The sequence below is a fragment of the Catharus ustulatus genome, chromosome 18 (assembly GCF_009819885.2).
Source record: "Catharus ustulatus isolate bCatUst1 chromosome 18, bCatUst1.pri.v2, whole genome shotgun sequence".
NCBI lineage: Eukaryota > Metazoa > Chordata > Aves > Passeriformes > Turdidae > Catharus > Catharus ustulatus.
The window spans coordinates 13,734,212-13,750,800 of record NC_046238.1 but is presented as its reverse complement, the minus strand read 5'-3'; the positions used below and the strand labels follow the sequence as shown (position 1 = coordinate 13,750,800).

General features: G+C 52.7%; 2 protein-coding genes across 2 annotated transcripts; one reads left to right on the top strand and one right to left on the bottom strand.

The window, feature by feature from the left end:
- Nucleotides 1-108: 108 nt before the first annotated feature.
- LOC117004617 lies at nt 109-7,981 on the top strand. The gene is made up of 2 exons (XM_033075528.2): nt 109-1,987; nt 2,301-7,981. The coding sequence occupies exons 1-2, from the start codon at nt 1,420-1,422 to the stop codon at nt 2,783-2,785; spliced, it is 1,053 nt and encodes a 350-aa protein (XP_032931419.1). The 5' UTR covers nt 109-1,419; the 3' UTR covers nt 2,786-7,981.
- A 94-nt stretch (nt 7,982-8,075) lies between these two features.
- Nucleotides 8,076-13,707, bottom strand: SLC7A4 (solute carrier family 7 member 4). The gene is made up of 5 exons (XM_033075526.2): nt 13,642-13,707; nt 11,451-12,500; nt 10,657-11,333; nt 9,790-9,898; nt 8,076-9,280 (listed from the first exon to the last, which is right to left on the bottom strand). Exons 2-5 carry the CDS (start codon nt 12,430-12,432, stop codon nt 9,087-9,089), a joined length of 1,962 nt encoding a protein of 653 aa, XP_032931417.1. The 5' UTR covers nt 12,433-12,500; nt 13,642-13,707; the 3' UTR covers nt 8,076-9,086.
- Nucleotides 13,708-16,589: the final 2,882 nt, after the last annotated feature.

Genomic DNA, 16,589 nt, shown 5'->3' with positions numbered 1-16,589 from the left:
CAATATCCCATCCAGCCCTGCCCTCTGGCAGTGGGAAGCCATTCCCTGTGTCCTGTCCCTCCATCCCTTGTCCCCAGTCCCTCTCCAGCTCTCCTGGAGCCCCTTTAGGCCCTGTCAGGGGCTCTGAGCTCTCCCTGGATCCTTCTCTTCTCCAGGTGAGCCCCCCCCAGCTCTCCCAGCGTGCCCTAAACCACCACAGAACTGCCCCCCTCTTTGACCAAGGGACATGCAATTTGTCTTTCCCGCTAATGAAAATTATGTCATTCCTCTGGATGTTGGAGCAATCCAAGTTTCACATCAAGGACATGTTAAGGGCCCTTTCTTGCCTGCTCTGCTGGAAATTCGGGGATCTACCACAGCCCAGGGTTCACCACATGAGATGTGATGTTGGCCAGCAGAGGGGATTTGCCAGCAGACTGCTTTGAAGTGCTCAGTAACCAGAATCATCTCCTTCCCTAGATGCAGGTGGGTCAGTACACCTCTTACCTCTTGGGCAGAGAAGCTTTCCTTTGTGTCATCTCCCCTGGAGTACTCCACATTTTTAAATTAATATTTTTAGGAAGAAATTATAAACCTTTTGTACATTCATGTCAGATAGTCCCACCTGTAGCTGCTTGCAGCAGGCACAGCATTTTAGTAATCTGCAGTTTTGACCATAAAAGACTACAGTCTTTCCTACTCATTATTGATGATAAACCTTTTTATTAAGCTTATTTTGTCTGGAATAGTTCTCTGAGGTCCCTTCCAGTTAATTTTCCTGTCTCTGATATCCATGGATGGAGAAAAGAATTTGATTATGTAGTATCTTTTGTATAATCACAAGGCCATAGCCATGCATCCGTTTAGCTGTAAATATTTTTGAAATTAGAATTGATACTGACAGAGAGGAAGATACTTGGGGCAATACAGGCTTAAATGTTGGATTAAACCCTGAATTCAGAGCACCTTTGAGTAAACTAAAGGGGCACTCCCACCAGGTGCAGTCACATGAGCTACAGGCAGGAGTGATGCCCAGGGAGGTACTTTGTCAGGCACAGTGGGCCACAACCTTTTGCTCTGCATTGTGAAGAGTGACAGCAGTAGTATTTTTCATCATTTTAATGGAAAGATAAATTAATCTTTTAAAAACATAATGAAATATCTTCAACTGTATCCAGTGTTTACTTTCTTGGCAAAGCTTGAAATTATTTTAGGGGAATCTCATATACACCTATGTCAGCCTATGTTTGGGGACTCCCTTTGATGGTTGTTGCTGATGTTGAAGACAGGAAAGCAACAAGAACGTGAACTGAGACCATGCAGCAGCAGCCAAGATTTATCTATGTTCACCCCTTGTACAGTGGCTTCGAATTTCCCGTACGATCGTGATTGGCTAAAGGTCTTAGCTCTGCCCGGCTCACTGGCCAATGATACGGTTCAATGATTCGTGGTTCAAAGGGATTGGCTGGGGTCCCCTTGTTTGAGCTTGAATTCAGCCAATCACTTTCATACCTGGGACTTGTTTACTTCTATTATCTAACAGCTAGGCTGGTCCAAATTACCTATGCAGCTACAGACGAGCTGGAGCTGTCACAGCAGGTGACTTTGGATATTTCTTTTCTTATTGGTCTCAGCCTTCTTACTGCTCTTTTCTTTCGGTTCCTGACTTTAAGCAGCACATCCCTGCATTCACAGCACTTATGTGATGCCACCCAATTACTGCTCCCTGGGCCTTTATCTGCACTGGTGTTACCAGGCTCGCTTGTGCTGGGCTCAAGCCCCTGTCCTTTGCTCTTTCTTGTGACATCATCATTCATCCCTAGCCTTCCAACCTTTAGATTCCTTTTTGAACCTTCCTGCCACAGGTTTCACTTTCTCTGTCCACAGCTGTCTTTGGGCATCCTCAGCTGTGCGTATCTCCAAGACGAAGATTCACAGATCTCCCTACTCCTGTTCTCACCCTGCAGCTGTGCTTCAAATCCCTCTGCTTTCAGCACTGCTTTGATGGGTACATACTCAGAAAGGAGTGTGATTTTTTTTCTCTGCTATGCCACATCCCATGCTGTGTGCCAGATCTACGTTCTCCCTGGGTGGTGTTTTTCATGCAAAATTCAACACCAACTCCATCCACTGCTTTACAATCCTCAGTCCTCACACATCCCACCTGCTATAGCCTCCTCCTTGAACATCCTTCATGTCTTTAGTGGGCTTCTTTGGCTCACAGGAGAGAAAACAACCTTAATCCTCGTCACTTCTGGCCACCAGGAACAGCCCAGCTATACACTTCGTTTACTCCAACTTCCTTGTGTTTACCTTTGAAGGCTGCAGTGGCTGCTTGTCACCACCCCTGTCCTCCTCACCTCCTGTTCCTTTTACAGTCCAACAGTTCTCCCCAGCCGTCTTGTCTTCAGGTATGGACACGGTTTCCTTTTCCTTTGCCCTGGTTGACACCCTCATTTTTTTCCTGCCCCATTGGAAACTCACAGAACACTTGATGAACAAACTTGTTCTGATTTCCAGCGACCCTCGGAGGGGTTCCAGGACCAGGAGGCTGTGGGAGCTCCCTGGCTGCTCAGTTTCGGCTTTCAGGCTCCACCAGCAGGAGAACGAGCAGGGCAGTCACAGCTGCAGTGTGAGCACCAGCCCCTGGCTTTGTCATGGTGATTGGATTTTCAGTCCCTCTTTGCTGTCTTGGCAACCTGAGGTCAAAGAACATAGATGCTTCACTGTCTGGCAGCTTCTGCAGCTTTTCTGCTTTGGGCTTGTGGTAAATGAGGTAGTGAAAGACGTAGTTTTAATCATCTAGAGGTAATTCAGACAGTTGCAGAGAAGTACATGAACTAACTCAAGATTTCTTTCAAATCTTCAACTGTTTGGTTTCACATATTTTTTCTCAGGGGAGATTTTTGGAATTACTATAGCAGTAAACATTGGATTAAACTTAGAATTTGCTGGAACCATTTCCATAGCCAAGGGCAGCTGCCTTGGCCAAAGGCTTTGAGCAGAGAATTGTTTTCACTCCTGTTCTTAAACTGTGAGAGCTCACATGAAGCTGATGTGCTGCTGGCTTTGTACCCGCGCCTGTCCAAGAGTCATCTATGACCTGGGATCACACAGACCTTGGAATTAAGAGAGAAAAATCATCCAGTATCTATGAACATATTATGTTTTCATTTCTCTGTTTCTAATTTTCCCCTTTTTAGACTCAAAATTACTATAATGAATGTTTTGAATTATTTAATTTCTGATTCATAAATCAACACAGATTTTTTTTCTAGTCTATATATTATTTATATTCTGCAAAAATTTTACTCACCAAAACAAAACTAGTTCTTCCAGCCTCTGAGACTGAAAGGGACGACATGGTGGTGGTTAGTGGTGAGTTGGCAGTGCTGGGTTAATGTTCCTAGAGGTTTTTTCCAACCTAAATGATTCTGTGATTCTACAAAGTTTATCTTCTTTATTTGAAAATAATTCTGTGATTTACCTAGTGGAGTCTGTCCTATAAACGTGCAAAACATTTTACAGTTACATGTCTAATAAATCAAACCTGTGCTTTGGTCTCAGGACTGTCTGTCCAAAGCGTTTGTATGTTGTAAATATGGGCTGCAGTCTTTAAAGCTGGGCTGTCTCTAAAAACATCAGAACCATGCAGAAACCCCCTCAGTCTCCAGATGAAAACTTTGTGTATTGAACACAGAAGCTTTAGGAGGCTTGGTTTAAATCAGTGTAAGTACTTATATTTTAAAATATTTTTTCACCATTTATTGCTTCTGTTATGTCCTTTGCCCCTAGCCCTTCTTGTGTTTTCCAAAGAAGAGATGCAAACTAAAATCCTATGAAACAATACACTCCAAATCTGTCCTTATTTACCAGCTGGAAAAGATTCACTTGCCCGTGTTTTGAAACACATGGATTTGTTTGTCACTGGAGTCAGCTGTGTGGTTTTAGGCTCAATAAGCCTATCAGCCATTTGGGAACCTAAACACAGCAGGTGAGCCAGCAGTGTTATACCGAGCAGCATCACTGGGATAGGGACCTTGAGCATCCCGTTGTCCTGTGGGTTTGATGAGGTGGCTGAGGGACACGGAGCAGAAACCTGCCCTGTGCCCAGGTGGGATTTGCCTTCTTGGAAGGCTGTCGGGAGAAAAGGGAGCAGGCAGCTGGAGCTGGCCTGGAGCTTTGTGTGGGAAGTTGGAGGGATTTACTGTGCTTTGGCAGCTGCTGCCAAAGGTTGTGAGGAATTAACATGGTAAGGTGTTACTCTGAGGACTGTAGTTCTGTTATACTGAAATGCCAGTTATTCCCGATTTACCTGCTGATCTCCCCAGCTGGAATCACTGCTCCTCTTTCCTTAATCTCGGTTGTGAGATGTTGGAAACCATCTATGTTGGAAACCAATCTTGGAATAACTCTCCAAAAGACTTGCTGAATTCCTGTTGACAAGGGATTCAGTAGTTCTAGTACTAAGCCTTTTTTGTGTGTATCCAAGTGTCAATTCCATATTGTTCCTTTGCAAAAGTGCCAGATAGCAGTTGGATGTACCAGCACTGCTGCCTCTTTTCAAGTCCTGTCCCAGTCAGAGCACAGAGGTTACACAAATCCACATTGATTACCATTAATGGTATTTCTTCAGAATTCCTGAATAGCTCTCACTTTCTCAGTGGCCTTTTGAAGCCTCAACTGTCCTTGTCCCTATGACCTTTTGGAAGGATCTGCCAGCTTGTTTTGCCGCAGCACTCTGGGACTGCTCCAGCTGCCTTGTTCTGGAAAATGAGCATTACTGCTCCAGGGAAGCTCACTGCCTGATTCCATATGGAACTTCTCTGGTGTGAGTTGCACAGGTTATCCCAAAGTTCTAGCTGTAGCAGCTACTAACTTTGGAGGCAGGGCTGGGCAGTGGAGCCTCCAGCTGCTCCCCCCACACAGAAAAGGGGTTTTGTGTTTTCCAGGTATTTTTCTTGAGCACTTTCATCTTCTTTAGGATATCGAGTGTGCTGCCGTGCCCAGAGGTGTGTTGGCTCTTGTCCCAGCAAAGACTGGAGCCCCCAGTGCTGCCCTAGAATGCTTCCAGCCTAGCAAGAGAGGTATGGCATAAAGAGAAATCAGCCATCCTGGTTCCCGAGGAGCTGCTTGCTGCAGCTCCTTCCTGCCAGCATCTGACAGACATTTCACAACCTCAGGCCAAGCTGTCATTGCCTCAGGAAGTGTTTCTGGTCTCTTGCCTAAATCTCCCTCACGGCAGTTTCAGTCCACTGGTTCATTCCATGTTTCCTGTGCATGTGGGGAAGATTTATTCTCCTTTTATAGACTCTGTAAGGTTGGAAAAAAACGCTAAGATCATCAAGGCCAGTAGCTGCAGTTGTGTGTCTGTGTGGTGTGTTACTTGTGGGGAGATGGCCATTTCCTTCCTTGCACCCAAAGTAGATGCAGTGGATGCATCTGGTGTTGGAATGGAACCTCTGCCACTGGGATGGGGCCCTGCTGTTGTGCCCTCACTTACACAGCTCCTTGGAAAATGCTGAGACAGGGAAGAGCTGTGGCTGCAGGGACTGCTGAGACACAGCACAAACACTCCTGGAATGACCTGGGGACCTGTCTGCCTGACCGCCAGCACATCGAGCAGGGACGGGGGACAACAAGACCACCTTGCTTTGTGCCATCTTTTAATGCCCTGCCGTTCCCCAGCTGGTGCTAGGAGCAGATACACCACTGCTGGCAGCCTGGAATGCTGCGTGATGCTTACCTCATCCTTGGGCTGTCTGCAGGAGGAGGAGGGGAGCATGGCAGGATAATGAAAGGATTACTTACAGCCAGCCTCCCCGAGCCCTGCAGCTCATCTATGCTGCTTTCAGAGCTGTGGCAGGGGGAGTGGGGAGGGATAATTTAGGAACATGAGAAGTGATTTAATTAGGACGTGGCTGCTCTCTCCTGGATGCAACCCACCACCTCCTTCCAGTGCTTGGGGCTCCCTTTTTCCTCCCTCCAGCATGGACAGGGCTCAGCTATGCAAGCACTGCTTATTCTAATTATTAAACTGTGCACTCCTGCACCCCTGTGCTTTCCCAAGCAAGACCCCAGCAATCCCTGTGGGTTCCATAGCCCAGTTATCCCAGTAAGAGCTCCTGCAGCCCAGAGATCTCTGCAGCTCCCACTGGTCCCATCCTAGGAGCATCCCTGAGCTGCACATGGGGCTAAGGTCCACAGGCTCTCGGTTACTCACTGCCATTCAAAAGGGGTAGGTGGCAGCCCCAACACTGATTTTCTCCCATGTTATTCCCCTCTGGATTTTCACTTCTCCTTGTCCTGCTGCACCTGCCTTATGAGAACTGTCTTCCCAGGGCACAACAAACCAGCACTGCCCTGCCAGCTATTCTCCCAGTCCTCCCAGTCCAGCATCACTGGAGAGCCTCAGCCAGACCTGGCTGCTGCCTGTCCACTCCCATGCTGTCTGTGGGGATTATCATCCAGGACTCACATTAACCCTCTTAGCCCAGCCTGGAGCACGTGGGCCAGACCTGCTCCTGCCCCACAGCTCATAAAGCCCTTCCCAGTTCCCAGAGCCCCAGCACTGACCCACTTACCTGCCTACAGCTCTAGAAGCAGATTGATTTCCTGCAACCTGATTACAGCAATGCCACAGCTCCCAGGAAATAGAGGACTTTATTTACATTTTTAAGCTAATTTGGAGAAGGATACTGGTCTGGAAAACAGGTGTATAGTCAGCCACAGGGAAGCAGCAAGCAACTGCTCCTGAAGCTCCATGAAACAGTTCTGGGAGCTGCACATAGCAATGATTTCATTTTACATTTCATCTGTTTGGAATCAAGGAGCAGCCAGTGTTTTCTTTCACAATTACAAGCTGCCATCTTAAAGCCCTGCTGAAGCTGTCTAGTTTGTTTTGTTTTTTTTGTTTTTTTTCCTCTGCTATTATAATATTCAGGAACAAATTCCTGTGGAAGGGCTATCTGGGTGCCAGTGGCTACTGCCATCCCCTTTTTTTCTATGTGCATTAATGAGTAGTCAATTAAAAATTAATTAATACATGTTCTGTGCAGAGTGTGTTACTGCTGTAGGATAGCATATGACACATGAAATGACCAATTTTGTAATCCTGTTTAAAAAAACCCCGCAAGTGTGCTTGAGAGGCCCCACTGGCCTCACAGGTGCCGGAGAATTACACTCCAATCCTTTAATACCCTGCTGGGTGCATCCCCAGCACCCCAGCTCTGCTGGGGAGGACTCTGTGCTTTGTGTGCCACAGCCTAACAGGAATTTCTGTGCATTTTTAGAAATGAATGTTTTTAAATAGAGTAAATATCAATGGTTATAAGGCTCATTCAGTAACTCTTTGGTCTTTTGCAGCTTAAAAGGCTGACTGAGACCCCTGCTAGGAGAGCTGAGAGATGTGACTGCCATTGACTTTCCTCTACAGAGGAACATAAAAGTCACCCTCAGCCCATCACTCTGTGAGGACTTTCCGGCCCTTCCCCAGCCCTGTGCTGAGCTCCCTTCTCCTCCTGTGTCCCTGTGGATCTTTTTACTCACCTTTGTCTTGCTGACAATGGATTTATTACTGAGATTAAAGCTGAGTCACTAAGGAGGGCTCAGCCTGTGCCTCCCTGGGTACTTGTTTAACACTTGCTTTTTAATGAGGAAGGACTCTTATCTCAGGAAGAACATTTCCCTAGAGAACAGCAGTGTGGGAATGGGGATAACTGTGGGTTATAATTATAAGTCCCATTAATTGCACAAGTTCTCACATCCTTTGGCTCATAACCTTGGGCAGTTTTAGACCCTGCCCTGGTGCTGGCTCAGCACTGTCCTCGCTACTCACAGTGGGGTTCAGTCCTGTCTGGGTCAGTATCAGGGTATTTGTGTACTGCAAGGCTCAAGTCCAGCCTACCCTAGCCCTGTGGGGTCCTGGTTTCTGTGGGTCTAGCTGAACCTTGTCCTTGTGACTGGAACCCTGGTGGCAGCAGGGTGGCAGTGGGTGGCACGACCCTCTCCCCACTTTCTGGGGGTGCTTTCCTGAGCATTGACTGGGGAGTTTTCCATCTTGAGTCTTGGGGACACAGAGATCACAACCAGCCAGAGCCATTGCAAGAAAGAGTGTTTATGAGAATGACCAAATCAGCCCATTGCTCACAAGCCATGACACAGAGGTGCCAACCGGGGCCACAGCTCCAGTGGCGGCAGCGCGGGGACGAGGAGGGACACGGAGCGGTACTGGCAGACAGAGGGGTTCACTGGAACCAGCGTATGCTACTGAGGGTCCCCACAGCCTTCTAGGGCCCTCAGGGACGGGCCAGCAACAAGTAATGGAACAGCTTCCCACAGTCCCCAGCTCCTCGCAGCATGCAGAGGATGAGGATGGAATGGGGTGTCTATGCTGCAAGGCCTGTCAAGTTGGCCTCCAGACCACCCCTCAGCCAATTCCAGTGGCTGGGAAGATGCAGCTAGGCTTTTGCTGTGCCAGCCTCCACTAGCTTTCTTGGGGTGCCTGCCCAGCCACCCACTCTGGCCATTTTCCTTCTTCATGTCATGTCTCCAGCTACCCCTCAGCTCCCTCAGCCCCAGCCTTTAAGGAGAGCAGCCCTGGGGATAGGGATGGCAGGGGTGCCTGTGGGGATGCACGATTTGCCCCTGCCTCCTTCTGAAGGGGACTCTGCAGGAGGCAGGGGGCTGCACTCAGGATGAGAGTCAGGATGGGCAGGACTCGGCTGCGTGTCCTGGTGCCTGGGGAACTTCTGCATTCCCAGCTGCACGGATGTGCTGGCAGACAGGAGATGTGCTGCACAGTGCCAGGGTGTGCTCAGGGAGAGGTGACAAGGACAAGGCTCCTCATGAGCAGGGCAGGCACTGGGCTGAGACCCAGCTCCCAAGTGCAGGGAATGGAGGGGGAGGCAGCAAGCTCCTCCACACTCTGTGAGAAGCACGCGGGGAAGGGTGAGCATCCTCATCCTCTCTAGGTGGAGCCCCACACCCAGAACAGCCCCAGTGGGTCTGCTGTCAGAGGGACCAGGAGGAGGGGGGTGGGTCTCTAGCCTCACTGCAGGAGGAGATTCCGACGCTCCCATCTCCAGGTGCCCCCGTTGCCAGTGGTGTCATCTCTTGCAGTCATCGGTGTCAGTGTCTGGCAGCCCGGTGGCAGGCTGGGAGCTGGGCTGGACTGCCTGCACCCTCTCCTCCAGGCTGCCACCTGGGAACACCACGTAGCGGGCGCTGACACGCTGGGGCCGTGGTTCCCGCAGGTTCTCCTTGCTGTGCCAAATGCCATAGCCAAAGTAGACGAGCAGACCTGCAGCAGGGACAGGGACAGCAGAGGCTCCAGCACAGCCTGGCTGCTAGCACCATCATGGCTGGCATCACAGTGGAATGTGGCACGGATGTGGCCAGCAACCCAATGGAGCAAAAAGCTAAACCACCATGGGGGCTTAACTGAGCTGCTTGCAGGAGGAAGAGGGTCCTGCAGCATTTTAAGAGCAAGGGGAGTACCCTCAGCCGCTGGGAAAGGGAAGGACTTCCTGAGCCCCAGAGAGCTGCCTCAGGAGCAAGGGGTGATTCTGGCCCAGGGCTTTGAGGAGGATCTGAACTTTAACAGGAACAAGTTGTAACACTCTGGGAAACAGAGAGGCTCAGGACATGCTGGGAGACCTCGGCTTGCATCTCCTAAGGGGAACTGGAGGCAAAAAGGGGCATGATAGGCTTTACAGATCCATAAGCAGGGGAGAGGAGCTGCCAAGGCAGCTGGAGAGCGCCAAGACAAACCCTGTTCCCCCTTCCCAGAGCAGCCATGGGAGCACTCACCTAAGAGGAGCCAGATGGCAAAGCGGAGCCATGTCATGTAACTGAGTTTCAGCATCAGGTAGATGTTGAGGATGATGCTCAGCGCAGGGGATAGAGGTACCAAGGGGATCTGCAGGAGAAAAGGAGCTGGCGAGGGTGAGACCTGCAGGACCACATTCTCCATCTTTAAAATCATAGGGACAAAAGACAGCAATGGCAAATGTGTGGGACAAAGGGACTGTCACCTTAGGATTTCTAGAAGTGGAACTTTTTTTAAGGAAAAGGAGCAATGGAGCCTTGATCTGGGAGCCAGGCATCATCACAAGGACCAAAAAACCTCCTGGCATGATCTTGAGCCAATGTGGTCCTTGCCAGAGGAGCCAGGGCAGGGGCATGGCAGGGAAGTGGTATCTCCACTGGTGTTATAAAGCCATACTGACTACATCAGGGCTCAGGTGGGCTGAAAACAGGAGAGGAGGAGCACAAGAGGCATAGAAGTGGTTTGGAGGCTGAAAATGAGCTCCATCAAATAGCTGAAGGGCAGCCAAAGTAAGGAGCTGAGGCAGGAGAGGAGCAGAAGAATTGTGGGGATGCAGAGAAGGGAGCCCAAGCTGGACATGAACAATCCCTGGGTCAGATGGACACAGAACTGCTAGGGATGTCCCTTCCTGGGGACCAGTGGCCACACAGAGTAACAGTAGAGGCACCAACACGCCCCACACCCAGTGTCCACAAACACCCTCTTCCTCCTCCCCTCCCTCCTCCTCCTTCAGCAGACATGGGACTTTCAGCAAAGTGCTGTGCCTGGAAGCCCTGCGGGTCCATCAGAGCTTCTCCCACCTCCCCTCTCCCCGGCAGAGGGATTCCCTACCTGGGCCCTGGGCATACCTGGAAGGTCTGGGTGCTGTGCTGCTGCTCATGTGCCCAGATGAGGAGGAGGCTGAGCAGGAAGCCCAGACTGAAGAGGACCAACAGCAGAGAGTAGCTCCAGGTGGGCAGGTGGAGGTGAGTGTTGCCAAACACCAAGATGGAGCAGAGGCAGATGGCAGACACCATCAGGGTCACCACGGCCACCGTGACCACCTCACCTGGGTAGAAGTCACTGAGGAACTCCAGGTAGGGCTCAAATGCTGCCTTCAGCTGCCCTGGCTCCCGCTGCTCTTTGCTCTTGTCCCTGTCCACCAGCTGCAGCTTGTCGGAGAAGGACTCATACTCCTTCAGCTCACCCCTGGATGGGCCCTCATGGGGCTCTGGGTTATGCTGGCCGCTGGCTGCTGGTGCAGGGACATCTCCCTTCTGCTGCTGGAAGCGCAGAACTATGATGCTGGCGGCCACAAAGGTGTAGGCCAGCAGTGTGCCGATGGACAGGAACTGCACCAGGGCCTCCAAGTCAAAGACAAGGGCCAGCAGGGCCATAAGCAGCCCGAATACCACGATGCCGATGACGGGCACCTGTGTGCGCGGGTGGACTCTGGAGAAGACCTGAAAGAAGAGCCCATCCTCGGCCATGGCATAGACAATGCGTGGCAGAGAGAAGAGATTGCTCAACAGAACTGTGTTCATTGCTGAGGGACAGATAGAAGAAGGAAGACTCTATCAGACCCAAACCCAAACTGGGGATTGTTCCCAGCCCCCAAAGCAAGGGGGGTGGGCAGCTCCCTCCCGCCTCTGCCTGTACTCACCACAGATGGAGCCAGCAGCCACCAGAAACCCTGCCCAGGCGTAGCCCCTCCTGTAGAATGCATCAGCCAGGGCAGAGTCAGGGTCCAGTGTGTGCCAGGGCACCATCAGCGTCAGCACAACTGATACCAGGATGTAGGCGCCAGTGGCCAGCCCCAAGGAGAAAGCAATAGCCCGGGGGACAGCCCTCTGCGGGTTCCTGGCCTCTTCGCTGGAGGCTGCGATGACGTCAAAGCCCACAAAGGCATAGAAGCAGGTAGCTGTGCCAGCCATGATGCCTGACAGCCCATATGGGGCAAAGCCACCCTCCTGGGTGCTCCAGTTCTTGGGCTGTGCAAGGACAAAGCCCATAATGAGGATGAAGAGGATGACGCCCATGCTGATGGCTGAGAAGACATGGTTGAGCCAGGAGGACACTTTGGCCCCAAAGGAGATGAAGGCGGTGGCTACCAGCAGGATGGCAGCTGCCAGGAAGTCTGGATAGCGGGCCAGGAATGGCACCTGCCAGGTACCCACATGGGTCTCGGTGAAGTTCTTGACCTTGTGGTTAAAGATGGAGTCCAAATAGCCACTCCAGGCCCTAGCCACCGCAGCCCCCCCGATCATGTACTCCAGCAGCACATTCCAGCCAATGAGGAAAGCCCAGATTTCACCCACAGACACATAGGTGAACATGTAGGCAGAGCCTGTCTTGGGCACACGGGCTCCAAACTCAGCATAGCAGAGAGCAGCCAGGAGAGAGGCAAAGCCAGCGATGATGAAGGAGACGATGACGGCAGGGCCAGCGATCTCCTTGGCCACAGTGCCTGTGAGGACATACAGCCCAGAGCCTACCATGCCCCCGATGCCTAGTAGCGTCAAATCGATGGTGGAAAGACATCTGTTAAAAGATGTCTCCATCATGTCATCCTCCAGAGTCTTCACCCGGTTGAGCTTCTGGCAGAAGCGGGTCAGGTCGGTGGAGCGGGGCAGCCATCTCGCCATCCTGGAGGCAGTGGGCCCAGCCCTCAGCAGAGTGAGGGGTCCTCAGCAGTGAGATCCTGCCTGGAGACCTGGTAGAGGGGCAGGAAAGGGTAAATATTCCCTTGGCAGTGAGGTATCAGGTGCTGGGGACAGGGTGGAAATGCCACCAGGACACATTCCAGGTGTCCCTGGCTCCTCAGCCAGCATCAGCCAGCATAGTGCTCAACACTGTGTGTCCTCCTCCAGGGGTGGCACAGGACAGGGACATGTGCAGTGTGCCAGGTGGCAGGCAAACCACAGCACTCCCTGGGCAGCATCTCCCCGTTAAAGCCCAAACTAGTCTGCTCTGGCCCTGATGAAGGTTTCCTTGCTGCCTCCTCTCCAGCTTATCCAAAATCTACCTGAACTTCACCCTGCTGTGCCAGGACCCCACCACAGGGGCGTGCAGCTCCCAGGACCCTTCTGCTTCCCCTGGGAAAGCTCAGGCATGATGCAGAGGCTGCAGCGAAGTCCAGAGCAGCTCCCATGGGAGTCCTCAGACAGACCAAGAAACACCCAGCACACCATGAAACAGCAGCTGCCACCATGACTGGGAGGACAGAGCTCTAGGGACCTTCAGGTGCTGTTTCCCAGCTGCTCCATGGGGTGACTGGTGACTTTGGGGACACTGTCCCCTCTCAGTTACCCTCCTTCCTGTGCCAGAAGCCCCACACCTACATGGAACAACATGTCTTGCTGGGACCCAGCCCTGCTCCAGGGTCCCCCTCGCAGAGGCCAAAAGGTCCTGGAAAGCCCACTGGGAGATGACGGAATGACAGGGCTGATAACGGCCCATGAGGACAACGTGCACAACCCGTGCTGGCTGAGACTCCCATCCCTGCACATCCAAGTCTCCGCGCCTGGAGGCGTTGGCAGTACCGGGGTCCTCAAACCCCAGGAACGCAACAGGCGCAGCTGGGAGGATGCGGAGCTCGGTGCCCACCGGACACGGAGCATCCCCGGAGTTCGGAGAGAGGCCGAAGGTGGGGACCCCCTGACCGAGGAGGGTGTGTGGGGATTCCGGATTCATCCTGGGCAGGGAGAGGGGATAGTTTCGCCCCTGCTCAGTCCCGTCACGATGCCGGTTCCGGGCGGCGCCGAACCCCGGCCCCAATCCCGGCCGCGCTCCCCCGGGACGCTCCCAACAGTGCCGGTCTCAGCCCGGCTCCCGGCCTAGGGGTTGTCGCTCACCTGCGAGGGTGGCCGGGGGCCCCGCACCGGCCCCGGCCTCACCTGCTCCGCGCCGCCGCCGCCGCCCGGCTCCGCCTCCCGGGCTCAGGCGGAAGGGCGGGGGCCGGGCGGGGGCCGGGCGGGGGCCGGGCGGGGGCCGGGCGGGGGCCGGGCGGGGGCCGGGCGGGGGCCGGGCGGGGGCCGGGCGGGGGCCGGGCCCCATCCCCAGGGGTGTCTCCCCGGAGCGGCGAGCAGAGGTTGGGGAGTGCCGGGGTTGCACCTCCAGCCTCTGGGAGGGGCAGACGCGCGGGGTCCCCACGATCCCCGGGTGGGCATCCCCCCGGGAGCGTGCGCGCGGCTGGAGTTGCATGGAAACGGGATACGGCGTGGTCATGGAGATATTCCAAAGACTGGAACCCTGGGCTGCTCTGGAGACAGGCTGGGAGAGCTGAGGGTGTTCAGCCTGGAGAAGAGAAGGCTCCAGGAAGGCCTTAGAGTCCCTTCCCATGCTTAAAGGGGTTCTAAGAGACCTGCAGAGGCACTTGGGACAAGGACCTGGAGCAACAAGGGACAATGGCTTCCCACTGACGCAGGGCAGGGTTAAGTGGGATGTTGGGAAGGAATTCTCAGCTATGAGGGTGGTGAGGCCATGGCACAGGTTGTCCAAAGAAGCTGTGGCTGCCCCTGGATCCCTGGAGGTGTCCAAGGCCAGGTTGGACAGGGCTTGGAGCCACCTAGGATGAGTGTTCCTGCTCATGAGCTTGTAACCCAAGGTCTCTTCTAACCCAAACTACTCTGTGATTCTGTGATGGAGTAGTTATCCCAAATCCCATCCACTGGGTGCAGTTTTGGATGGAGCAAAGGGCTGAGATCCTGCACCTTTGCCTCTACTCACTCTGTTCTGGAGCTGCTGCCTGAAGGGCAGGCACATCCTCTATGCTCAGGTGTTTGTCATAGAGAAACTGAGGTGTGGGGAAAGCTGCGGAAGGGGGAGCTCCTGAACAGGCCCCTCTAGATCACAGTCCTTCTGCCTAGCTAGGAGCACAAAGCCTGAGCAAAAGCCTGTGGTGCTTCCACCTAGCTCTGAAGGGCAGTGAAGGGGAATCACCTCTATCCATCTCTAAGACAAAAGGTTTGTTTTCCAGAAGTGTTTCACCTCCTCTTGAACCACCACAAACCTGCTTCTCCAGCCCCCTGGGGCAGGAGTTTCCCAAGCAGTCACCCATCCTATCGAAACCTGCCTGTTACAGGTGTCCTGCAATGTTGGTGCTCCTGTATTTCTAGAGTGAAGTCCCTCACCATGTCAGTCACATTTTTATCTCCACCCTGCCCCCTCTTGTGCTCTTTGACAAAAAGATAAAGGGCTCCAGCTCAGCTGGAAGGTGTTCCAGATCCCTGGTGTCCCCAGGGCCTTTGCATAGCTTGTTCCTTCCCTACCATGCCTTTGTCAGGGTGAAGAGATATGCATTTAAGTGGTTCGCAGCAGCAACATGTTTCTCATTTTCTTCTCTGATCCCCTTCTCATGTCTCATCTACTTTTCTGATGGCTCCTGGGCACTTAAGCTGACATTTTCATGGGCTCACCAGTCATCACCCCAACTGTCACCCTCAAGTTGCATCCACAACTCAGAGCCCAGTGCAACCCTCGAGGGCTCCCACCTGAATGCATTCACCTTTATCCACACTGGATCGATCTCCTTATGTGGAGGAGACCTTGCTCTTCTCCTCAACAGCCCAAACTATAGGCAAAAGAAGGAATAAACAGGACTTGTCCCTTCCTGCCACCCCTCACTCACCTTCCACCAGCTCCCAGGTGAACATGGCACTGACATGGAGTCATAGCTCTCATGTTAGTCACCTTGCACTTGAACAGGGAACTTAATCCTCGGGTTGTATCCCCTCTCCATATCACTTCTGCATACATGGAGCTATGGGCAGGCACTTTTGGTCCAGGTCTGTGGATGGCTGAAGCCAAACACGTGTTCCTGGGACACCGCTTAAGAGTTCAGGAGCTGCACAGGTCACTGAATCAAGGAGCTGAGACAGCCAAAGCCCAGCAGAATTTTCAGCCCCCTTGGGTTGCTTTCACCAGGTCTGCCCTGCATTACCAGCACTACCACAGCTGCAGTGGCTAGGGCACAGCAATGCTGTGGGATGGTGTCACCCTCTGGTGACACAATGACACTTGCTTGGAAAAATATCTGTATCCTCCACGTTGTACAGTCCAGCTTGAGGGGCTGAGCAAGTATTCCTCTGCTGCAATCCTGCTGATCTGATCACAAGCCATCCCAGGGGTTTTGCTCCCTTAGGATAACCTTTCCCACCAGCTACCGACATCTAACCCCCTGCAGCTACCTTGGCCTTTCTGAAACCCAGCCTGATCACAGGCATGGAAAATTTCAGCTTGGATCTGATCAGCTGCCAGGCAGAGCCGTCTGCAAACAGATGGCAGATGCAGGAAGCCTAAGAGCTGCTGTTGTCATGGCAGTGCCAGAACAGCCCGTGATCCCTGGCACAGCTCTGGAGAGACAGCAGCGATCCTGGATCATGGGGGCTTTGGACCAAGATGGGCTCCATTCCTCACCCCACAGGGCAGTGCAGTGGAGCTGGAGCCACAGGCAGTAACCTCGATCCCAGCTCCTCCAGCCATTCCAGAGAGCTTGTGTAGAGGAAAGAGAAGCTTCTGGGAGCAGTGTAAACCCCAGCACTTGGGCATCCTTTCCTGCCATGGAACCCATTGTTCACCCCTGACTTCCCTATTCTTACCTTAGGAAGCAATTTCCTTGTCAATAGCTCTGGTCACAAACCTGACCACAGATGCTGACTTCATCCAGTCTGCACCAGTGGCTACCCTGCATCCTCCCAGGAGGATGAAGGTGTCTCCAGAGGGGAATGCTTCCCACCTTGCCCCTTACCATTGCTCAGCAGTGTAGCACAGAGCTCCCACCTGACGATTCCAGGAGCTCTGT

Excerpts from the sequence above, each read along its gene's own strand:
- SLC7A4 (XM_033075526.2), bottom strand. The coding sequence starts at position 12,432 with ATGGCGAGATGGCTGCCCCGCTCCACCGACCTGACCCGCTTCTGCCAG. Across the intron at positions 9,899-10,656 it reads ACAGCACCCAGACCTTCCAG|ATCCCCTTGGTACCTCTATC; the intron begins GTATGCCCAGGG and ends TTTCTCCTGCAG. Across the intron at positions 9,281-9,789 it reads TGCCATCTGGCTCCTCTTAG|GTCTGCTCGTCTACTTTGGC; the intron begins GTGAGTGCTCCC and ends TCCCTGCTGCAG.
- LOC117004617 (XM_033075528.2), top strand. The coding sequence starts at position 1,420 with ATGATTCGTGGTTCAAAGGGATTGGCTGGGGTCCCCTTGTTTGAGCTT. Across the intron at positions 1,988-2,300 it reads TTTCAGCACTGCTTTGATGG|GCTGCAGTGGCTGCTTGTCA; the intron begins GTACATACTCAG and ends TTACCTTTGAAG.